This window comes from Podarcis melisellensis (genome assembly GCF_964234715.1).
Source record: "Podarcis melisellensis genome assembly, chromosome: 11".
Lineage (NCBI taxonomy): Eukaryota > Metazoa > Chordata > Lepidosauria > Squamata > Lacertidae > Podarcis > Podarcis melisellensis.
Window position 1 is genome coordinate 43,718,632 of NC_138543.1, and position 25,812 is coordinate 43,744,443.

General features: G+C 43.0%; 1 protein-coding gene across 1 annotated transcript in view; it reads left to right on the forward strand.

The window, feature by feature from the left end:
• The window catches only part of FGF10 (fibroblast growth factor 10), an 87,749-nt gene that overhangs the window by 52,586 nt on the left and 9,351 nt on the right, over nt 1-25,812 (forward strand). Inside the window, exon 3 of the mRNA XM_081930032.1 lies at nt 23,703-23,806. Coding sequence (XP_081786158.1) covers nt 23,703-23,806 — 104 coding nt within the window. The remainder of the gene's footprint in view (nt 1-23,702; nt 23,807-25,812) is intronic.

The following is a 25,812-nucleotide window of genomic DNA, read 5'->3' on the forward strand; positions in this document are numbered from 1 at the left end:
CGGGCTGGGGGGGGGAGAGGAATTTGTTATTTCTGGGAAACGAGGCTTTGGCTCACCTCATTTCAAGGAACAGGTGCACCAGTTGATCTGTGTCTGGTAAACCTTGGCCATTTCCTTAGACTACAGAAACATGGATACTTCTGCTTTTCTTTTGTTTTTCACATGGCAACTTATCTGATGAGCAATGTATAAAGTGGTCCTCAACCCCATCCCAACAAAACTTACTGCTTGTGATTTGGCAGTTTCTGTATGCAGGCATTGAGCCCAATGCAGGATTTAACATGGGCGGAGAGAGAGCTTATATATAGCACTGCTTTGTTTGTTTCTCATGCTAAACCCTGCGTTGTCACTGCAAGGACCTTTTGACAAAACTCTGACCAAACAGGCATTCTCCAATGGATTGTGTGGGTGCATCCAATGATCTCTTAGGAGAAATGAACTTGGAACAGCACGATGACATCACACTATTGGCACTCTTCCAAGTTAAGAGGATGCATAGCTTGTATGTTTTGGTGTGCAACAGGACACCAGCCAAAGAAGTATATCTAGTTTCTGATGCTTGTGAGTTGTCTTGGTGAAACTATTTGGGAGCTAACATGAATGACTGCATAGTTAAACCTTTTGATAGCCATGATGAAATGTGTTTTGATTTTAATCGTAGCATCCAAGATTAAGTTTGGGGCTTTTTCACTTAGAGAAATGGTGAGCAAGGGAAGTAATAGTGCCACTGTATTCTGCTCTGGTCAGACCTTACCTGGAGTACTGTGTCCAGTTCTGGGCACCACAGTTCAAGAAGGACACTGACAAACTGGAACGTGTCCAGAGGAGGGCAACCAAAATGGTCAAAGGCCTGGAAACGATGCCTTATGAGGAACGGCTAAGGGAGCTGGGCATGTTTAGCCTGGAGAAGAGGAGGTTAAGGGGTGATATGATAGTCATGTTCAAATATATAAAAGGATGTCACATAGAGGAGGGAGAAAGGTTGTTTTCTGCTGCTCCAGAGAAGCGGACATGGAGCAATGGATCCAAACTACAAGAAAGAAGATTCCACCTAAGCATTAGGAAGAACTTCCTGACAGTAAGAGCTGTTCAACAGTGGAATTTGCTGCCAAGGAGTGTGGTGGAGTCTCCTTCTTTGGAGGTCTTTAAGCAGAGGCTTGACAACCATATGTCAGGAGTGCTCTGATGGTGTTTCCTGCTTGGCAGGCGGTTGGACTCGATGGCCCTTGTGGTCTCTTCCAACTCTATGATTCTATGATTCTAAATGGGAAACATGGAATGGGTGTGTAAACCTTTGCAGGGTGTGGTGAAAAGTGTGTAGAAAGAAGTTTCTCTCTTTCGGGATACTAGAATTAGCCCATCCCTAACCCTGAGTGCTAGAAGAACAAGGGGACTTGTTTCTCCACACAGTGCATAGTTAAACCGCCATCTTGGATGTCTCTGTTCCTGGTACCAGCATATATCCCACTCAGGAAACGGGCTCCCACAATATCAAGGACTGTTAAAATCTGGCCTGAAGGTGCTATTCACCAGCTGCAGGACTGTTTTGAGAGAACCAATTGGGATATTTTCGATCGTTCAGACCTGGAGGAGCACACGGCGGCAGTTCTGTGCTATATCAATCACTGCACAGACACTGTCACAGTAAATAAATCCATCCGGTTTTACCCCAATCAGAAACCCTGGATGAATAGAGAGGTCCAGTGCCTGTTGCGGGAAAGGAACAGGGCTTTCAGGTCGGGCGAGGTGCAGCTTTACAGTGTGGCAAGAGCAAACTTGAAGAGGGGTATTCGACGGGCAAAACTGGATTATAGGCAGAGGATTGAGGATAATTTAAGGAGCAACAACACAAGACAGATGTGGCAGGGGATTCAGCATATTACCAACTACAAACCTAACCTTGGTGCTGTCGACGGTGACCCTTTGCTGGCGGAGGAGCTTAACCTCTTCTTTGCTCGCTTCGAGAAGGAGCCACCTGAGACGCCGGTATTACAGCCACCAGCCCATAGGGGCCCCTCATTCACTGTAGAGGAGCACGAGGTGAGACAGGTATTGAGGATGGTGAATCCGAGGAAGGCTGCTGGACCTGATGGCATCACTGGAAAGGTGTTGAAGGGCTGTGCGGATCAGCTGGCGAGGGTCTTTACTAAGATCTTCAACAAGTCCTTACACCAGTCTATTGTCCCACCCTGCCTGAAGTCGTCAACTATTGTTCCTCTGCCTAAAAAACCCACAATCAGTAGTTTGAATGACTACAGACCAGTTGCACTGACTCCAATCATCATGAAGTGTTTTGAGAAACTGGTGCGCCGTCACATTATTTCCTGTCTTCCATCAACTTTTGACAACTACCAGTTTGCATACAGGGCAAATAGATCCACAGAAGACGCTATCACCACCACTCTCCATGCTGCTCTGTCCCATCTGGAGCAGCCGGGGAGTTATGTGAGGCTGCTGTTTGTGGATTTTAGCTCTGCTTTTAACACTATCCTCCCCCATAGACTGGTGTCCAAGCTAGAGGCGATTGGACTCTCCAACTCCACCTGTCTCTGGGTTTTGGATTTTTTGTCAGAACGTTCTCAGAGGGTTAGAGTAGGGTCACATATGTCCAAAGCCCTTAGCCTTAACACCGGCTCACCACAGGGTTGTGTGTTGAGTCCCCTGCTCTATACTCTCTATACGTATGACTGTACAGCCATCTATTCCAGCAACAAAATCATCAAGTTTGCTGATGACACTACGGTGGTGGGGCTCATTTCAGGAGGGGATGAGTCCGCCTATCGGGACGAGGTGGAGCGGCTCTGTGTTTGGTGTGGAGAGAACAATCTGGCTCTTAATACGGCTAAGACCAAGGAATTGGTGGTGGATTACAGGGAAAAAAAGGCGGACATTCAGCCCTTGTATATCAACGGGGAACGGGTGGAGAGGGTGGCGGAATTCAGGTTTTTGGGAGTAGAGAGCATTCTCACATACTGTATTTGTGCTTGGTTCTCCAGTTGTACAGCTAGGGAGAAGAAGGTGCTCCAGAAGGTCATAACCACAGCCCAAAGGATTATTGGTCATCCTCTCCCATCTTTGGAAGAACTGTACGGTTCCCGTTGTCTTAGGAAAGCAAACAACATCCTGCAGGATTCATCTCACCCGGGATACAGTCTGTTTGCACTACTGCCTTCTGGCAGGAGATATAGAAACATCAAGTCAAGGACAAATAGACTGAAAAATAGTTTCTATCCAAGAGCTGTGGCCTTTTTGAATGCTGTAACTCGATAGTGTGACCTGGGAGTTTGATGGGTGTGGGTGTGGGTGTGGCTGGAATGTGGTTTGTTTGGTTGTTGTTGTTGTTTTGCTTTTGTTGTTTTTTAAGGGATGGCATCCAATTTCGTTGCACTTGTGCAATGTTGCACTTGTGTAATGACAATAAAGAATCTATCTATCTATCTATCTATCTATCTATCATCTATCTATCTATCTATCTATCTATGTGGCGAATGCCATCAATTTAGATGGCTTTAAAAAAGGACCAGACAAACTCACAGAGGGTAAAGCTATCGCTGGTCATCAGCCATTATATTTATGTACATAAGTACTTAAATACTTAACTATGGAATTGTAGAGTTTTCAGGACAACCCCCCCCCCCTCAAGACAGCTAACAAAAGAAAAAGATTTTCAGATATTCATAGTAGGATAAATATGCTTCGAATTAATAGCAGAAACATTGTGTTTCCAAATGATTCCCATTACATTTCACTTGCAATGGTCCAGACCCCTCAGTTACGTATCTTCCTTTCCCACATCCACTTATAATGCATGATTCTGTGTCCGAACCCTTATTATACCTTCCCCTCTTGGCTCCAGCCCCCACCTCAGATGGACCTGTGCCTCTGTCTGTGGATTTATTTTTTGTTATAACGCTGGGAAGATTTTGGAATTTGAACATCGTGGTTAGACCGTCAGGCATGGTTTAGACCATCTTGGCTTCATCTCCAAAGCCCTTCACATCCGCGTGACAGGCAGAAATTGAGCAGGTCATGGAACTGGATCCAAGCGCAGTGGAAGAAGGGCTGCTTCTTATTCTCCCTCTGGCAGCTTCAGTAATGGCAGCTGGTAGCTAGCAGAACGGGGAGCTTTCTGATGGAACTGTCTTCAGGCATGATGATAAAGGTGCTTCTTGCTCTGATGCTCCCAGGAATGGCTATGTGCTACATTCAGGATCAAAGGCATCGTGCCTCTGAATACCATGGGCTTCCAATGAGAACCTCATTGATTTATGTGAGGAGCGAGACGCTGGACCAAATACAGTGGTGCCTCGGGTTAAGAACTTAATTCATTCTGGAGGTCCATTCTTAACCTGAAACTCTTCTTAACATGAGCTACCACTTTAGCTAATGGGGCCTCCTGCTGCCACCACACCGCTGCCACGCGCTTTCTGTTCTCATCCTGAAGCAAAGTTCTTAACCCAAGGTACTATTTCTGGGTTAGTGGAGACTGTAACCTGAAGCGTCTGTAACCTGAAGTGTCTGTAACCTGAGGTACCACTGTAGGTCTTTAGTTTCATCTAGCAGGGTTTTAATCATGTGTTTTTAAGTTTGATCCCATGGGAAAATCGGTTTGTTTGTTTTTCTCATTTGCTTGTGTAAATGCATTTAAACACTTTATATGTGGTGCTGAGCATTTACCAGAAATGGAATTTTCTGAAAGTCTCATGTCAGGCTTCCACATATATATTTTCTAATTTCTGACTGCAGTCCTAAGCAAACTTACCACCCCCCAACCCCTGATGGTGCTACTTTTTTGGAACAATTCTCACATTTTATGTTCATTATTACACATACAATATTATATGCATATATTTAACTCCGGGGCTGGATCTAGACACATCAAATAAACGTTTCAGTTTAAAGCGTAAATGTAAACAGGGAAAACAGGCAGAGAAAAAGAGGGCTCCATGTCACCATCTGGTGGCACAATGTTATATCGCATATGCAACGCATATAAATTGCTTTTTCTTAACCAGTCTAGCTGAGTCCCAGGTTTCCTAAGTAACTAATACATAAGCAGAAACATAAAACAGTGTGTGTAAGTGCGTGTAACTCTGTTTTATTAGCATGACCTGGCTTTAAAAAAAGAACGAATGAACATCCTCCCATTTTTTATTGCACTTCCAGTTGCCTCATAACATAGAATCACATTATAAATATGTGAGTTGCATTCTACAGTATGAATGGGAACCAGTTGTGGTGATCGTATTTGCAAGATATACCAGTACAGTGCTGACTTGCAGGCTGGAGAGTCGTCAGTGTGGATCCGACCTTGATTTAAAGAACAGAACTGTATGGCACATCCCTATTCAACAGTAGAAATCCTTGCTTTTATTCACCAAGAGGTTCTACTGAAATTGACCATTTGCACTGAAAGTATCTGTCTGAGGCATGTCTGTGGGAACAATGAGGAGACTGAAAAATTACTTTCTTTTGGAATTGCTCATCTGTAGAATATAATACTGTCTTCTCCCTGTTGCCAAACTTCCACACACGGGCAGTTCATAAATAACTTTTAAAAGTACCATCCAAAATACCTCTTATTTTCTGCAAGCAGGGCCTCAATTGCCCTCTTCCAGAGGAGAGAAGCCAGGAGGACCATGAGGTTCTTTTTATGTGGAAACAAATATAAAATGCATATGTACTGGGGGATGAACACAGTGCTGTCAAATCCAGGCAGTTAAAAACTCAAGAGTCTCTCCCTTTTGAATCGTAAACTTTCCAAGACCAGGGTACGCAAGGGCATCCAGTCTCTGAAAAGAACTGCTGCTTGACGGCTACTTTAAAATGTCACCATTGTGCTGGCTGTATGAAGAGCACTGGGTTTAGAATAAAACAAAGGGTGGTATTCAACTAGGTTTTACTCATTGAAATTAATGGACCTAGCTAAGGTCCCATCTGCACCGTACATTTAAAGCCGTAGGTATCAGACTGCTCTAAGCAGTTGTGATTTCCCACAAAGGATCCTATCCCCCTCACAGAGTGGCAATGCCCAGACTTCCCTGGGAAGAAGGGTTGATTATTAAACCACTCTGGGAAGCCTCTCCTTCTGGCCCTTCGGGGCTCTCGCCAGGCCACACTCCTTTAATGGTGCCTTTGTTGACTCATTCCTTGCACTCTGATCACTCTTCTTGCTTGTCTCAATGGGGAGGACAGAAAGCGGTGTGTGAGTGCATGTCAAAACTGGCCTACTGTACAAAGCTTCATGTGCACACTACCCCTAAGTGCACAGGGCCCTTTCATGCTGTTGTCAAATGGATGGCCAGAAGCAGCCACGGCCAACACAGGCATCACTGGCAGGATCCATGCATCCCTCTCACACATATTTTCAACCTGTGCAAACCCCCCTCGAGGAATGTGAAAAGAAGATTTCAAAATATCTTTTCTCGCAGTTCACAAACCTTGGCTTAGCAGGAAGGAGTGAGCATGGCAGAGCGCAGATCACAGGTGCTGCACTCCTCACACAGTCATGCTGCTGTCACAGTACCCCAAGCTATTCCATGGTTTTGGCTTAGCATTATGTCAGAAGAACCCAGGCTCGTGGTTTTTCTCCCACAGACAAACCAGGAGTGGTAAACCAGCAGCAAACCTTGGCTACAGCTTGTGGGGTTTTTCTGGAGCAAGATAAACCATGAGCCTGGGTTCAGATGGGACACAAAGCCAACTCATGACTCAGCCACAGGTGGTACAGCAGCAGGAGGAGGACCAAAGAGATATTAGTCACAATCACAATCCTATGCTCCAGAAACCTGCATGTTCCTTGTTAAGACTAAGCCAAGCTTTGGCTTAGCCTAATATGTGAACCAGGTCAAGTATAATTTTATCAACTTTTGTAATTCTATAAACCTAAGTCATTTTTTCTTCCATTTCTTTTTTTTCCCCACCACCACAGATTGGTTACGCCACTCCACTTTCACTGATTTTTTATGACTGCAATCTTTTTTTTTCTTTTTTAATGCCCTTCTGTTCAAGAACTACTCATAACTGCACCCCCCATGAGCATTTCATTCTCATGCCCCTGCCCCCACACTTTTGGGATTTCCTTATCTTGCTTTAACAAAAAGAAAGAAATGAAGAATGTCAGCTTTGCTTTACTCTCCTATAATAAAAGTTCACAGCCTTTAATCATTACCAGCAATATTAGTGGCACACCAGTGTTTACATCCTAAATATGCTTCTAATTTTCCCAGTCAAAGGCAAGTTGTTGGTGATATCTTAATATTTTGTTCGTTTTAGGCAGTTAATGCCAAACTTCAAGGTTATGATCTTGAACTGAATATTTCCCAGATGTGTGGTAAAGTGAAAGGTGGCACACCTAACAGAACCTGACTTCCTATCTATGTTAGTCTAACTTAGGTGAATTTTAAGTCAGGCTTAATTAAAGAATGAGCCCCGACAAGCTTTCACCTTTGCAATGGCTTGAGATGAAAGGTTCAAGATTGTGTGCATGGTAACATAATCCACATGTAGGAACCAGCTGTCACAGTCTGCATAGTTTATAGCGCCCCCTTAACCAGTCTCTTGTCCAAGCTAAGATGTCTTGGGAGAGCTAAACTATGCACATATATTATTGGATTTAGGGCCTTTCCTTCCTCTCACTAAAGTGGCTTGCAAAGACCCTATTAACGTCTGTGATCTGTGTGATTCTGGAATATGCTCTTCAATAAATGTCCAAATGATCCAGTCCTAAGCAAGCTTACCTAGAAGTAAATTCCACTGAACTCAGAGGGCCAGCCAGAACCCAGTCAATTCTGAACAATAGCTATTGCTGGGAAAAGTAACTAAAAATTTAAGGTATATAGTAGAGGACAAACAAAAGGCTTGTTTTCAACTGGATGGCAAAGATTTGTGAATGAGGACAATTTCGCTTGCAGTAAACAAGTTTCCTGTGCATGTATTATTTATTCAATTTATATCCTGCTCTTGCTTCTGAAGGAGCCCAGGGCAGCAAATACATCAGTGCAACAATTTCAAATATTTTCTCAACTGATGTTTCCAGGGTTGCCAGGAACTGTAGTTTTTAAGCTATCAATAGCCTGAGTAAACAGAAATGTTTTGATTTTCCTCCTGAAAGTCAGTAATGTGGGAGACAGAAACATTTCACCATAAAGAAAATTCCACGAATAGGGAGCCATCACTGAAAAGGACCTGTCACAGGTCAGTGCCAACCAGGCACCCCCCCCATTAATATATATTTAAAATCGCTTTTTAACCACCTTTCAACAGAATGGCAGAAACACTATGAAACCACACATACAGAAATGTTTTTAAAGTTTGAAATTAGAAGTCTGGTTCATTGTGTGCAGTTGGACTTTATCAGTTCTGTTCCAACAACTTCTGTAGAGCCTCCTAGCATACAGCAGGCTAAAAACCTAAATAAGTAAACAAAACTTGAGTTTGGAACTGAAAATGTCCCCGTGGCATTAGCCAGGGACTTTCAGCAGAAAACATATTGTTCACCCTAAATTTGCTGGAGAGCCAAATACGTTCTGTACAAATCATATTCTCCAAATCATAGTGTTGACATAATAGGGATCTTGCGCTGAAATGGATTTAAAGTGACTTGGGGTGAAACCACTCACTTCTAGATCCAAGAAGATAATGTTTACTCTGAAGTATTCAGTGGAGATACTTTGACTCAGAGATTCCAGTATGGCAGTGTCCCATCATAGTTGATAATGAACAGAAGAAGAAATCTTCTGGATCAGGCTCAAAGCCCATCTGGTCCAGCATCCTGTTCTCTCCATAGCCAACCAGATGCCTCTGGGAAACCCTCAAGGCAGGACCCAAACACAAGAGCAGTCTCTTCTCCTGCAGTTTTCAGCAACTGGTATTCAGAAGCATTACTGCTTCTGACTGCTGAAAGAAAAGCAGACTTGGGGGAGAGCTACATTTGGTAAAGGGATGCGGGTGGCACTGTGGGTTAAACCACAGAGCCTAGGACTTGCTGATCAGAAGGCCGACGGTTCGAATCCCCGTGACAGGGTGAGCTCCCATTGCTCGGTCCCTGCTCCTGCCAACCTAGCAGTTCGAAAGCATGTCAAAGTGTAAGTAGATAAATAGGGACCACTCCGGCGGGAAGGTAAATGGCGTTTCCGTGCGCTGCTCTGGTTCGCCAGAAGCGGCTTTGTCATGCCAGCCACATGACCCGGAAGCTCCCTTGACAAATAAAGCGAGATGAGCGCCGCAACCCCAGAATTGGTCATGACTGGACCTAATGGTCAGGGGTCCCTTTACCTTTACCTTTTACATTTGGTAAAGCACATTGGATTACACTTTTTCACTGAGGCTAAGCTAAATTAAGTTCATGCTTAGGTTCTATGATACTCAAAGTAAGCGTGGATAGAACTGGGCTTTGTTTTCCATGTAAATGCTTGAAATCTGTGTGAAATGGTTCTGTATTAGGAAGAGGGTCTTCACATTATTTCTGAAAGGAGGAAGTAGAATTATTGTGGCTAGCCAAGACATGGGGCAACAGGCTTGGGCAATCAGACCATGAGGTCCACTGCACAGAACGCAATGACTGCCTATCATCTGAGGCTATTGGAAAGCAAGCTGGTAAAGCGATACAGAAGTAGACTGGCGCAGAATGAGATCTGGAGGGGGCACAAAACAATTGTGCTCTTCAGACAGGCCTTCCTGATTTCCCAGCAAGACTTGAAACTTTGCCGTCCTGCTTTCGGTTCTGGTTTTTTTGTTTTGTTTTGTTTTAATGAGGTGTTGAAAGAATGTTTAGGGAAATGGTACTTATTGTTATTACATCAGAGTGAATGTTAAAGCATTTGCTCCGGGGAGACAAGCCACATGATCCAGACAAGCGGTTGGGTATAAAAGATGAAAATACTGAGAAAGACATATGTCAGGTGCATGCAGTATAGTGCGCAATTGTTTACATATGTGTCCGAGAGTCAGCGGTCTTGGGTTGTTTTTATTACAATTGCATAGGGAGCATGGAAAGGCACCTTGTTAACCAAAGCGTAGCAACGAGCAGTTTTTTTGAACCACAGCAAGTTGCCATTGGGGTGCAGAGATCTCATCAAAAGTGAAGAGGAAGTCAATAAAAACTACAGCCAAGTCCACTATGTCTCCATGACCCATAGAAATTCATTACGCTCTTATTCTGATTGAGATAAAGGATATTTACTTTATTGGAAGGCGTGTCCTGTCCGAATAAAGGAAGCTGCCTTATACTAAGTCACAGCATTGGCGCATCTAACTCAGTGTTGTCTGCAGTGACAGGCAGAGACTTTCCAGGATTTCAGAAATGGTTCTCTTGCAGGCCTACCTGGAGATTCTGGGACATTCGGCCAGCAAAGCAGAAGCTCTGCCACTATCATGGACCTTGCTGAGGAGGGCTGCAGTGAGGAGGAATGGTGGGAGCCTCCCCCTACTCCTGATCAGGATCCTGAATCTTCCCAGGAGCAGGAGGACAGTATAGATTTGGAACAGCGGTTTGCAGAGGGACATAGTTCAGAAGGCAGAAGCTGGGAAATACTGGATGGGGAACAGCTAGGAGAAGCACTGGGAGAGAGAGGGTTAACACTGTCTCTGGAAAGCGTTCATCCACTCAGCCCAAGGTCAAAGAGCAGCTAAGGTGGCAGCACAGAAAGCAAAGTGGCTACGAGGTCAGGTTACAAGACGCGGTAGTGACGTGGGTGACTAGGGAGGAAGCGGGTGGAACCCTTAATTGGGAGCACCTTCATTCCTATGAATAGATTCTTTGTTCTCTCGCTGTGATCATTAAAGTTTCTAACTGGTAAGAAGGCTCCTTTCCCTTTGTTCTGCTTATCTACTGCCAAAGCGGGGAGGAAGCTGATTCCCTGAAGCCTGACAGCCATTGAGCTGCAGCCCTTCCCCCAAAACATAAGACCCTAGGAAGCTATCTGCCTTACACTGAGTCAGGCTGTTGCTCCATCTTGCTTCGTATTATCTACACTAACTGACAGTGGTTCGCCAAGGTTTCCAGCTCTAGCTGGAGATCCTAGGAATTGAATATGGGGCCTTCTGTGTGCAAAGCAGGTGCTGTACCACTGAGCTACAGTCCTTCTCATACAGCCGCACTTCCTAGCAGTTTCAAGAAGATATCGGCAGTGCAACTAGGGGATGAAAACCCATCTCATCAAAAATGGAGTGTTTCAGTTCAGTCATTTCTAAATGGTTTCATTTCTGATCACCTTTTTTTGGATGACCAGTCAGTCAAGCAGATGAATTTGTACAGAGAGAGGCAAAAGAGAGTAGTGGGCTGACTTCATTTTGCGAAAGTGACAGCAAATTGGGCAATAGTGAGTTATCCAGGCCTTGTAAATGCTAGAACACAACCTAATTTAAGGAGAGATCTAATTTAAGGAGAGAGGAGAGATCTGCGCCTTGTGTGGGTCAAGGGAAAGAAGACAGCAAAGACGGCTGTCTTACAGTAATAGGCAAAGGATACACTAAAAGTGATTCAGAGGACTGGAATGATTTTGCATCATTAACTTTTAAGTGGGGCACAGCCGGAGGATTAATAATGCAAGTTCCAATAACCCAAAGGCCTCAGTTTTTAGCATTGCCTTGAGCTCCTGAAATATTTAACTGGTAGGTGACCATCTGGTAAGATAACATAGTTTTGACTAAGTATGTAGCGATCTAAGAGAACTGATAAGAAGCCCTCCCTGAAGTAGCTCTGCTACAGGGAACCTGCACCCTCTCAAACCTGTGCCTGTCTTTTGACTTCTTAACACAACAGCTGCTTTATCAGTGGTGCTTGTCACCCAGTTGCTCCGAAGGGAAGGGAGGGGAAGGGGGTTTCTGGTTAGACTCCTAATTGGATTACCATTAAGTTGGGCTAGCCCACCGACCAAATGGTTCATAGAAAGGGCTTCAGGAATTTTACAGCTAGTGATGCAAATAAAATATACATTGGGGTTAGGCATGTTTATGTTTGCAATCCTTAGGGGTTTTAAGTGAGCTGATAAAAAGGGAGGAGAACAATTGAAAGTTGGAACCATTTGTGAATGTTGCTCCATAAGAAAAATTCAAAAATCCGTAAGTGGATTGCGGGGGACATGTCTCTAGATGTAAATCACTTTCCATCTTGTTTAACTCTCAGACTCAGAGCTGCCGATAAGGAACAAAGCACGGATGATGCCCAACTTGTGGTATGAGTGCAGCATGCGTGATACGTGACAGGAGTGTGTGTCACATCTGAGTAAGAACCACACACCTGGGAACTGGCTGTCCCATTCTGTGCTGATTCCTAGCTCAGAAGACTTGGAGCACACCTAGGCAGTTTGGGGTTGCATACATGCAGTTCATCATCATCATCATTTTATTTGTATGCCGCCTTTCCACAGTTAAAACAATGCTCAAGGCGGCTTACAATATGAAAAAATTCACATGGTTACAAACATAGCAAAGTAGTCATAAAGATAAATAAAACACATCAAAAACTACATAAGCAAACTGAACAATTTCCACATAAAAATAAAGATATGAAAAATTAATTTCAATAACAGCAAAAACTCCCGACAAAACTTCCCTCCAAATACCCCAGTCCTTGCTGGGTGGCAGCAGCAGAAGCAGCAGTTCTTATGAAGCCTGTCAGGTCCCGCCCTGGGCCAGGTAGAGAGAGGCAGGAACGGGGCCCTCGGTCTCCCAGCAGGTCAGACTAGATGGCGCATTCTTGTGCTTTTGACTAGCATTATGGGACACTTCCCAGCATACACCAAAAAAGGGCTAGCTACTGCTAAACCAAGGAAAGTAGTTCTGTGAAGGAGTTGGGGACCTTCAAGAGAGAATTCTCAGCATCCTCACCAGACTATAATTCCTAGGCTTATTGCACTGTGGGGAGGCTATGACAATATATACCAGTTGTAGTGCAGATGTGCCCTTGTGTTACTCATGACCCATGAATTCATGAGGTGGCAAAGCTACTGGCTGCCTAATTTAACATGGTCTGATCTTACTTGCCCTAAGAAGAAAGCAAGTAAGAAGTACCAAACATGGCATGGAGAATTAGTTGAAAAGTAAACCAAGGCAGATTTGTCAATTTGTTTCAGCTGGAAGCAGTGTTCATTCTTCTTCATCTGACAGTCATTCCAGCATGGAATGACTAACGCTACTGGACCGAGTCACTTAAGAAATATTCACTTGCTTACTCAAATGGGCCCACCCATGAGAGTGACTGCGAAGAGTATGCAGCAACACTATTGAGAAAAGGGTGCATCTAATTTTGGGCCCAGAATACGCTCTTGCTACTTTCCCGCTGTGAAGGCGAACAAAACAAATATATCCGACAAGTATCTTTGGTTCTGTTTCTTATTTGCTTTTGAAGCTCTCTCTTGCTTCATACCCAAAAGCTAACGATGCATTTAAAAACTACAAAGCAAGCCACTTGCAAGGGAGAGAGTAATACTTAACACATATATTGAATACTAGCTTAACCTCAGCTACCAAAAGCCAACAAACAGAAGAACACAGTGCTTTCAGAATATCCTCACATGCAAAGTCTGAAGTCCCTAGAGCAGGGATGGGCGGCCTCTAACCTCTAGTCCTCCAGGTGTTCCTAGACTGCAGCTCCCATCATCCCTGATCATTGGCTTCGCTGGCTATGGCTGATGGGATTTGGAGTCTAACAACATCTGGAGGGCTACTATCCCTGATCTAGCAAAGCATTAAGGATAGCTGTGAATAAATTTCTCCACACTCTTGCAATCCTCACTGGGCAAACCGCTGGGGGTAACTATGACTCTTTAGAAGTCAAAAGTCACTTATTGCCATAACTACTGGGTGACCCTGTGCATGATCCTGGTGAAAACGAGTGTATCTTTTGCTACATGCCAGACAAACACTGTGTTTTCTTTCCGATATTAAACTAAACAAGCACCCTGATCAATCATCCTCCCTTCTGTGGGTAAGTTCTAAACTTTCTTTAATGAAGTTGTTGGCATCCATCTGTCTCAAGAGACAATGGAGTGTTCCTTCAGGGGTGAAGTCGAACTCCTGCATTAGCAGTGCCAAAGTGACCTCCCTGGGGCACAAAGGACAATTCTTGGTTCATTTTAGGACAAGATTCCAAGCTCATTTCATAATCTGATGATATTCAATTGATGCTGCGAAGCAGAAAGCCTGTTCCATAATATCTAATGCACTCCCAATTTTGCAAATATCTGAAATGGGAACTGAACTAAAAATGAAACCAGTTATTTGCAAGTATTTGAATTATGAATGCATAACCATTTTCCCGTGGGCTCTGTAACATTTTCAAGTATTGGTTTAAATGAGGAAGTGGGATCACCTATGAAAACAAACTGTTAATAATGTGAGTTGCATCTACTGAAAAGTTGAAAAATGGTTCATGCTTTCAGAAATATTCCAAGAGAACATTTATTCTACCCACAGTTGATAGTTGTTGGTTTTTTTTCTTTTTATCGGGGGGGGGATGACACCACACAAAACTGGATTTATTTATGTGAACTTTGTTCCCTTTCTTGTCATGTATAAATGTAGGATCTGCTGAATAGCATCCTCCAAGCACTCATGATTTTGGAAGGGCATCCTGTCCTATAAGTAAGGAGAAAAATAGCAAATGTGTTTTAATTACTCCTGCCTGTCAGACAAAATTATTAAAATGCAGTGTGACACTTTGTTTTATAGAGATCAGGATTCATCAATGTGGTACTTTCCAGAAGTTGAAGCCCCAGCCAGCATAGCCAATCACATAATCAGTCTTGGGTTAAGAAGCTGGATGCTAAGCAGGACTGGAGAGGTCCTGGAACTGTGGTTCTTTTTGAATGCCACTAAGAATAGGATGTACTAGGAGAAAGGACCTAGGTGGACCAGGGGGTTGGACCTACCATGGACCTGCAAAGCTCTTGGAATCCCCCACTCCTAGTTGAGGGGCTTTTGCCAAAGGACTCCCAGAGGCCTGGTGCCACCCATGAACAAATTGTTCCTGGATCTGGGAACTGATCTTCCTTGAATGCTATAATATGTAGATTTCCTGAAAATTCAGTCGATAGACCAGTAATACTAGCCTATGTAGTAATTTGCTGTTTTAGCAAATTGCTGTTTCATCACCAACCTTTGACTCTTTCCACAGTTGCCTGCGATTTTCTCCGAATGCATTCAGTTTGCTTGTCAATATTTTTTGAAAAAATGTGAGCTCAAAGAAGTTAGGAAACAATGCGCACAACCACATAGGGCTCTTGCTAATGATTCCCCTTTGTGGGGCAAGATGACCAGCCATTCTTTCTCTCCCTTGTCATTTTGTGTAATGAGTACTTGCTTTAACTATAAAAGGGCAGTTGATTTTAAGGTAAGTATATTTGGCTCCTCTGGGGAACATGCTTCAGACTTCAGGGACCTATAAAGCGAGCACATGTAATGTCCACAGGGCATATCTCATGTTGATATTTGGAATGTTTCTAATTATAATGAGTTGGGAATGATTCGGGCACTGAGAACCATGCTTTTACAGTGGATGTGGTCAAGTGGGATTTACCATAATTGTTGCAGTTTACAGAGTTCCGACTGCAAAAGAAAACCCTCAGTGTGCTATCTGTCTTAAAACAATTATAGAGACCACAAGTGTGTGTTCCCAAAATTCCACAGGGAGCAAACATGAATTGAGCAACTACTGACGAGAATTGGTAACATTGTTTTATTGCTTTTTTGCTTGTTGTCGATGTCGACTTCTGTTTTACACATCTAGCAGAGGTAAATGCTTTTTATCATTAAAACCGCTGTTCCCAGCTTTTATTATCTGAACCTTCCTGGGGACCTCAGAGCCTTAGAGACTGTGAGCCTTCACAATCACTAAAATCAATCAGAAACACCAGCTTAATGCAACCACACTTGCACAGGTCAAATGGCAAGAGCCTGAGTAGATGTGTCCGTGCCCCCTCCTTCTCCCTTGGCTGCAGTATCACAGATGTAGAAAAACTAAGAAGGTGGTGCACCCAGTTAGCAGGGATCCAAAAGAACAGAATCAGTGATGATCAGGAGTAGAGTTCCCCTCTGATGTGCACAAAGTATTTTGGGATTCCCTTTTCTTTTTTCTTTTTTTTAAATAAATCCTGTTTTGTACCCATGCTAGTCTGTAACCTTTGTGGTTATAAGACTTCCTTGCATTGGAGGTTCATTGGAATCATTTACTGTGGTACCTCGGGTTAAGAACTTAATTCGTTCTGGAGGACCGTTCTTAACCTGAAACTGTTCTTAACCTGAGGTACCACTTTAGGTAATGAGCCGTGCCGCCGGAGCAAGATTTCTGTTCTCATCCTGAAGCAAAGTTCTTAACCCGAGGTACTATTTCTGGGTTAGCGGAGTCTGTAACCTGAAGTGCCTGTAACCTGAAGAGTCTGTAACCCAAGGTACCACTGTATTCATTTACCACATTTGTATCTCAGCTTTCATCCAAGGAGCTTAGGACATTCAACAAGGAATAAGCCCGTTGTATGCATGCAACTACCATGAGAGCCACTGTGGAGTAGCAGGTAGAGTGTTGGCCAAGGATATGGCAGATCAGGGTTCATATCCCTACTCAACCATGAAGTTCACTAGGTGATCTTGAGCCAGTCAGTCAGCCAAATTTACCTCACAGGGTTGTTGTGGGGAGAAAATAGGGAGGAAGGGAACAATGTACAGCACATTGCGCTCCTTGGAGGAAAGGTAGAGTAGAAATAATAAATAAACCTGTGGTGACTCAAGCCCCCTTGAGTCCCAGACTGGGGAGTAAAGGTGGGGTGTACTGTAAATAAATTGTTGACATCCAGCTGTCTCAAGAAACAATGGAGTGTGCCTCTGTGGGTAAAGTTAGCAGCACTGAAGTGACCTCCCTGGGGTGCAAGCCCGGGCAGTGTGCATGGATGTCCTGGGCTGCCTAGATGACAAGACACCCTCCCCCCTTTCTCAGCCTCACTGATGTGGTCCAAGGGAAAACAGAGAAATAGGTTTGGCACCAGCTTGGCTGCTGGAAGGAGGCCTACAAGGCAACATCCAACCTTCTTAGAGAGTCCACTCTAGATTTGTGTATGGTTTGCTCCTTAGCTTTTTCTTCTTCTCAAGATATCCCGCAAGGCAGCAGAGCGTTAGGATCAGAGTTTTCCTTCTCCTAGATGGGCTCCCTTCCTAGGCTGATGAGCCCCACCTGCCTCTCACTTTCTACAGCGCATGCAGAAACTGCCTTCTTGACCATTGAACCAACTATTAGCCTCATCTGCTCGATCCACCAGAGCCTGCGGGGGAAGTTGCTAAGTCACTGAGGATTTGAGAACAATTGACTACTCTTGTCTCATTTAGCCAGCCAGTCGAAGCCATTTCCCAGGATGTGGCCACTGTTGCATGCTGGTAGTTTCTAGGAGCCACAGGTGAGAACTGAGTGCAGCGTAGGACCAAAGGTGGGCAAACTACCTCAGAAGGAGTATGACGTGTCCCCTGCCAGAGCTACCACCCCTCCCCTAACACCCCGTACACCCCAATAAATAATGATAATAACGATGATGATATGTTAAGGGGAGAGTGGAAAGGTTAAATTCAGGGCAGGGGTACGCATACAAGGTCCCAGTCTGGCGGTGGGTTGTTTATCAGATCTTCACCAACTAGGGACCTTTCTGCACTTACCATATACAGTTGCTCTTGAACCCAGAGAATGAATTTGTAGCTGATGGTCTGTTCCTTTGGTCACATGTCACTGTTATTACAGAGTGAGTAAATGGCTTTCATTTCCATACGAGATGCGAGTTGTTCCTAAACTGAGAAAAGTGAATAGGCTGTAGTCGCACCCCTTATTTACTCTCGTATTCCTTCAGCCAGCAAATGTCAGAGAATGAGAACGTGCAAGAGGGCATTTGTGGTGTGTGTGTGTGTGTGTGTGAATGATGCCTAGCATTCTCAAATTCTAATCTTGTAGATTAGAAGGGAAACTCTGTGTACACCTCAGCTATGGTGAACTAGCTTATTGTAATGACATTTTGTCTGCAGCTAATGACTGATGTCATGGGGAAGCACTTCGACTTACTGTCTCTTATCTACCAAATCTCTCCTCTGAACTGAGCTCACAGCTTGCACTGGTCAAAGGGAAGCGGTGTCTTCCATGATACGCCCACCAGCCCCTTCACTCAGAAGCTGGGATGATGCTTGCACACATGCCACGTGAATTAAAATATTAAGCAGACCTTACAGATCTTTCTCAAAAGCTGTATATATTTTTACAGAAAAAGAAAAAGTGGAGGTGGGGGTAGTATGTCATTCCTGAATATTAGCTGAATAATGGGGCCATCGTGCAGCAGCATGCCAGAAAATCTTGAGAATCTTTTTTAAAGCCCAGCAGCTATACCACTACAAATGATAAGTGCAGAAAAGTCCTTTCACAAAGGTGTTGGGGTTTTTTAAAAGGCAAGTCCAATGGAATGCTCTAAGAAACCTCCCTGCAAGCAAGAATTCTGGACAGAGATCTAGTGACTAAGATTCATGGCTGAAAGGGGGTTTGAACCCAAGTGCCCCTGGATTTGTACTCTGCACTGTTACTTTCGCTTGGCTTGAATATTTTCCAGAAGTGAAACTTTTCAAATATTTTGTTGTTTGGGTTAAGCAAGCACAGTGTTGTTTTGAACATCTATGCATGGGATTCAACTCAGTTGCTGCGTGAGCAAAACGAGGTCCATTCACACAACGACACTTCCCACTCCCTGAACGGCAGAACTGAACAGGTTTAGGGGGTCCACATGGTGCATGCAAGGAGGCAGTCTTGTTGCACACAGAGACCTTGTTCCCTGTGTGCATACCGCACTTTGTGCTACATTGAATTCCAGCCAGTATTTTTAATATTTTACATTGGGTCCTATTATTCCCATTGAGAGCTAGTTTATAAATTACACAGAATGAGATGGGAGATCCTATGGTAGGAGAAGGTTTGGTATACCACTACATCACACACTTTTAAATTATGTCCCTAATTCTTCTGCTTCAACAACAAAATTATCCATATGTAACCAGCTAACAAACCAGACTGACAGGTTTAGCATAGCGCTCTGCCCAATCTGCTAGTTTATTGTGTGCAGGAAGTGTGTTTTTATGTAGGGAAACATGAAAAAATAAGACAGACAGACAGACACACATGCAACCTGAAACGGTAGATCCCAGAATTTCATCACCTCTGGCAAGTACTTTATTCTGCATAATATGTAGAACAGCTGAGGTCTGGATCTACCGAGAGGCAAGAAGGAGAAATGCCTTGTACATCTGATATTTTGTGCTATTTTCAGAAAGCTATTTGGGACCAAACTATATGTGACATTAATTGTGTGGTTTTCTCTTGAGTGCAAGCTTTTTCTTTCATAAAATGGCAATCTGGGTCAGGGCCATGACTTAGGAGGTAAGTTCACCCCTGCATCTGATATTTTCATTGGCTGGGTCGGGGGGAGGCAAAGGTATTGAGGCTACAGGGGAGGCAAAGGGTTAATGCCCCCTATCACCCACATCAGGGTTCTGATCTGGATTAGGTCATCCCCACCCTGCCAATTTGTGAAAGAAAAATTGAAGGACAAATGTCATCTGTAGCTTGGACCTAGGAGCTTTTATTGTGGGTTTGGGGAAACTTTTGACCCTCCAGATGTTGCTGTACTACAACTCCCATAATCCCTACCCATTGGCTGTGATTGCTGAGGCTGATGGACATTGTACTTCAGCATCATCTGGAAGCCCTGAAGTTCCTCACACCTGCTTTGCAGCATTATCACTAAGAGAAATAAAGTTTTAAGTGGATATCGTTACTTCAGGCATCAATATCTTCAGCCCTAGTAAAGAAATTGTAAACTGACAACTTAAAAAAAATCAATAGGAACTTTGTGGGAAATTGTGAAACTATTTAAGATCTGTCTTCCAAACCCATAGCTTATACAACATTACTGCAGTCTAATGATGTGTTTTTATGTTCCATTTTTACAGAATAGTGTCCTCACATGCTTTCTGTTATAGTTTGTACTTTTGTAGACATGCTTCTTCAATCCAGCCCTCCAGGTTTGGAAACTGACAAGATAAGGCCCAGATCCTGACTTTCCTTTAACATGCAGGCAAATGACTCAAACACTCAGACATGTCAGGCATGTAGTTGTTTGCTGCTTTTCATGATTTATATCCTGTCTTTCATTCTAATGCCTTTTTACGGTGGCTTGCAACAAGTTGCAATAGTACAAAAAACAGCAGCCAATATTTGCACATACATACACAGGGCAGCAGCGCGTACAGCTCTGGCTGATGAATACAGCTTTCCTTTCTTTGGTTTGCAGTCCCAGGGCAACGGTTGCTTGGAATCTTTCTTTCTTTCTTGAGTCGTATCTGCATTATGCTAGATGGACTGATGATTCCTTTGCGGATCCAACTAGTCCGGCATCCTAAGTTTTATAATCTCTTGAAAGAATACTGATGTTCTGTTTAAGGTATGGTCTGCCTTAGTGAAGAATTACAAATTCTCCGGGAAGAGTTCTTGAGTGATTTGACAAACTGCTGCAGATTCTAGAGGCTTTAGGGTTTCATGTATGTTGTGGTATTGTGAAACTGAACAGAAAATATCAACGATTGTCAGGTTGAGCCATATAGATGTCATTCATGTAAGCCCAGAAATTCTCGTCAAGGTTCTAAGAACCAGTGAAGACTGTAAGAGTAAGAGTGAACACTCTTCAGGAGAGTAAGTTAAGAGTTTTGAAGAATGACTCCTAAGTTAGAAAGTGTTTGCCACTTTCTGTAAGCCTTTGTTATGCCTGTTGGTTAAAGGTCTGACATTACATAAGGAAAATGGAATCACACTTTTGTTCACTCTACTTTTATCTCCACCACCTTCACAACACCCTTTTCCTGTTACCCCCAAGAATTTTGACCGAGCTAATGCAACCTACGGGGTTATAGGGAGGGATTTGAGTCCAGCTCTCCCATGCTGATACCTAACCTTTGAATTTTACCACTCTTTGAGAGTTGGCCTCAGAAGCCACAATGCCCACAATCCTGATCCATCTCACTTTTTGCCAATTAAGCTACAAATGCAGTGTAGCCTAACAGTACATAGTGTGCACCTTGCAGGTCTAGACCACAAACCAACACAGTTGATGCAATGAAACCCCAAGGTCAGGGCTTGTGTTTGGAGTAGAACAGGGTGGAGATAACTTGGAGTGTTAAGGTAAGCAGGAGGGGAGAGTTGAAGGGAGTGTGGAGGGATTTTGTCAATGGACAGTTGGAAAAGGAAGACAGGGGCAGGTACAGGGGACTAGCCAGGTGCAGATGGGTTTAGAGCAGGAATGGGATGGGAAACTTGTGGTCCTCTGGATGTTGTAGGATTTCAGCTCCCATTAGCCCCAGTCAATTTGGTCAATGATTTGGGATGATTGGGAGTTGTAGTCCAACAACATCCGCTGACCTTCAGGTTCTCCATTCCTGGTTTGGTAGATTGCTGGTCCTGATTGCATCCACCCCAGATTTCAGTTTACTGCGGATTTGTTTTCATAGTTCATTACAACTCTGCCTTTTTTTACTCTGGGGAATTGTGAACCCAGTCCATAAAGGGTTTGCAGTGTTGCTGATGCAGCTAGACTGTGACAGCATCATAGGTGGTTTGATTTAAACAAGCAGAGTGGAACACATTCACATTTCATTCCTGTGGCATACAGTGTAAATGTGATAACTTCACTTCTGATGAGCTTCTTCTAGGTTACCTAAAACTATAAGGCTATAAAGGATAAATGTGAGGATGTGACCAAGTGTTTCTAGAAAAGTGTTGCATTATGATATATTGTATTAAAATGCACTGCACAAGCCAAGCGGCTGTATCAAAGCAAAAGACATGGCTGGATCATTCCAGTCCTCAACACTCGCCAGTTTCAGATTTAAACAATCTGCTTTCCCACTCTACGGCACCCAGAAGTTTCACAAACATTTGAAAAATGATACTTTATTAGTCGATCCAACTGCAGTTTGTTTTAATGTGTTGCAATCCTTACAACTATAATATGATAAAAATATATAATTCAATTTTGAAACCGTTTGAGCATAAACTAATAAAATTCCTTGAAAATGCTAATGCTGTGAGGAATTAATCCAACCTGGCATTGCAACAGAAGCCACAACAAACAAACATGTCCTTATGAAATAATAGCTTGTGTTCTTCCCCATTTCTGTCTAACAAGTGAAGGACCAAAAGCATATCAATCACGACAGGGAAAAGATGCCAGCTAAAGCGACAGTGGGAAACAACTAGGCCGGCCCTGCCATTTGCCAACGGCGTATTGCAGCAGAGTGCACATAATCAGCCTGACCGTTTTCTCCTTCCTATTTAACAAAACTAGATTAAAATGGACAGAATTTTTTTGCCCCGTTCTTTTTGAGACTGCCATGCCATCTGTGAGTCAGATACCAGACGGCACCAGTCTGTCTGTATGGCGTTTAACATGTGATGGGCTCCATACCCCATGACCATTGAACCACATAACTGTAGTGTTTCCAACAAACAGTGGCTCTGGAGTCCATTTTTGGAGCTAGTCCTTTCTGAAGATTGAGTTCCATTTGATTCTAACTGGAGAAGTCGGCACTGGTCGTATTTATTTTCATTCTCACATTCACACTCTGCCCTTCCTCCACCCTTAACAAAAGACTTTACTATATAGGAAAGTTGGCTTTGAAGTTGATTCAAGGGCACAATCTGATTTAGGAAGGGTCTCATATATGACATGCCACTGTACTTGTCCTAATTCACACATAGTGTCTAGGGCAGCACAAAGGTCTCTTGAAATCTGTACCAATGCATCTCTTTTAGAAAATGTTACCAGCATTTAGAGATTTTGATTATATCAAGTGGTATAAACATTTTATAAATAAATGAATATGCAAGTTTTCAGACAGCTACTAAGACCAAAGAAGTATGTAGATTAGTGTTGATATATTTTGTGTTTGCGTGTATATGGCTAATAAAGCTAATCTGCTTTTTAAAGTGTGTATTTGGAAGTGCTGGACATGTACGCACAGCCCATCCCTGTGAAACTTTGCCCATAGTTGTTGGAGGCGGGTGAGGGAAGCTAAACATATTTTATTATGAACAGACTGGAGTGGTTTTTCTGTTATCTGACTGAGCGAGACAATGTGTGGCATCAGAGTTAGCCTAACTATACTCCAGAATGTCAGACACGCTTGCCAAGAGTGGATGTATCAGCTTTATATGGCTGGGAGATTTAGTTTTATCTTAATGTCCTAAAAGGAATAAAGTGCTTACCACTGTTTCTGTGTTTTGGGATGACTCTGCCGCTCTATTGCCATATGCTATAGATTTAATTTAATGCTGTGGTTCCTATGTCTCTTTTGATAAATTTCGGTGAAAATCTACACTAAGAAGGGTTGAGCTATTTCAATATTTATGGAGTTTCAAATAGAGGAATAGGAAAGGAAACACGGTAATTGAAACAACATTTGTGTATATTCTTGCCGTGAAAGTTTCTGAAGCGGGTTTGTCAGTCGCTCTGGATATTAACAGGATTTGAGTGAGGTTTGAAAAGATCCATTTTAATTCTAGCTCTTTATCATAGTTATCCAAAACATCCGCCTTTTCCCCCTCCCACCTCTCTCTCCCTGCTTTAATGATGAGATTCCAAATCTTAGACCTGAACCATTCTCATTTTCCTTTTCCTTTTCTCCTTGGATTGTAGGCATATTGGAGATAACATCAGTGGAAATTGGAGTTGTAGCAGTTAAATCCATTAGCAGCAACTATTATCTAGCCATGAACAAGAATGGAAAAGTCTATGGTTCGGTAAGTATGTTTCTCTGCCTTTATTTATTTAATCTGTTGTATACTGTTCCTACGCTGGTCCTATTGTACTGAGTAGGACTGTTTTTGGAATTGGGCTGAAAGACAGTCTGCTAACTTGTTTTCAGAAGCAGTTGGTTTTTTGCATATATATATGTAATATATATATATACCGGAGTAATATATCATCTCTGAACAAGTTTTGGCATAGATTATGGCATTTGATTTGAGGCCATGTTTACTGAAGTTTTAGACCACTGTTCTTCAACCTTTGGTCTCCAGGTATTGTTGGACTACAACTCCCATCATCCTAAACCAATGGCCAGGAGAGTTGGGAGTTGTAGTCCCAAAACATCTGGGGACCCAAGGTTTGAAGAATATTGCTTTAAAAAAATATAAATATCTAATCTTGATCCTCTTATCATCTCACCTCAATCTTCTTTCCAAACCTTTTGCAGCCCTATTAAATTTCCCCAGTCTATTAATGCTCTGTATAGTTCAGAAAGCAACCCTTTTGCTCTATTTTTAGCCACCATTAAAATAGTTTCAAACATAGTGGTTTGAGAGCTCCTCCCCTTTTCTAGAAGCATTAGCTCTATCATTTCCTGATGATCTACAACTCAGACCAAGAAGATGTTATGAATAGATATTTGTGGCTGTCTGGCCAAGCCCCATAATTTGTTGGAATCCCCAGCTGGTTTCTTCCACTTCTCTCATGCCCAACTGTTTTAACCATATTGCCTCTTTAATGTAATAAACATTGCTAGGTTGTACCAGATGCTAAATGATACAGGCCCGTAGCTCAGTAGTAGAGCCAACTGCTTTGTATGAAGAAGATCCCAGATTCAATCTCAATGTAAGACCAGGAGATTCCCCCTACCTGACACCATAGAGAGCCACTGCCAGTCAATGTAGACATTACTGAGCTACATGGACCAATGGCTTAAGGCAGCTTCCAATATTCCATATTCACTCTGCCTGACTCCTGAACTATAGGAAGCTTGCTTTATCACTTCACACCATACATTCTAAAGCAATTTGACACTGCTTTAAACTGTCATGGCTTACCCAAAAGACTTCTGGAAGCTGTAGTTTGTTAAGGGTGCTGAGAGTTGTTAGGAGAATGCTGCTCCCCTCCCAGAGCTACAATTCTGAGAGTGGCTTACATGTCAATCCAGGGAACTCTCAAAACTACAGAAGTCTTTGCTGATGGCAGGGATTGGAACGGGGCCCTTTGGCATCCAAAACATAGGCCCTTCCACTGAGCTATGGCTCTTTCCCTAACTATGAAGCCACCTCCTACCAGGGTAAACTATTTTCCTTCTCTGCAGTGGCGCCCTCCCTGTGGAATGCCGCCCCCCATCAGATCTCAAGGAGATAAATATAGCTTTTAGAAGACATCTGAAGGCAGCCCTGTATCAGGAAGTTTTATTATGTTTTTATGCATGTCGGAAGCTGCCCGTGGTGGCTGGGGCAACCCAGTTGTATGAGCGGGGTATAAATGATTTATTATTATTATTATTATTATTATTATTATTATTATTATTATTATATCCCTTTAACTGGTGATGCCAGGGATAGAACCTGGAAACTTCTACCTGCCAATCATGTGTTCTACCACTGAGCTGTTGTCCGTCCTTTCAAGGTAAAACTACCTCTTCACTCTTGAGTGGGCAATGCTCCACTCATGACTCAAACAAGTAGCTAGAGAATTCTCTCATCAGCTCGTTTCGCCTAAGAAGCTGAGTGTTAATTATTTCAAGAAATGCTTATATTTGCTTCCTGGATTAAATAGCCCCTGAAATATTATGCTATTTAAACTTCATTGCTGCCTATGAAAATAAACACCTGCCATTCAGTAGCTACACAGTTTGAAAGCCATGTTATGAAATCTCGAATAAAACTGAAGCCCAGCTGCATCATTTTTTAAAAGAAATAATCAAAAGCTTTTAAGTAACTCTCAGGTGTGTGTTCAGTTTTCTTTTCACCATTTTTGCTAAACAAACTTG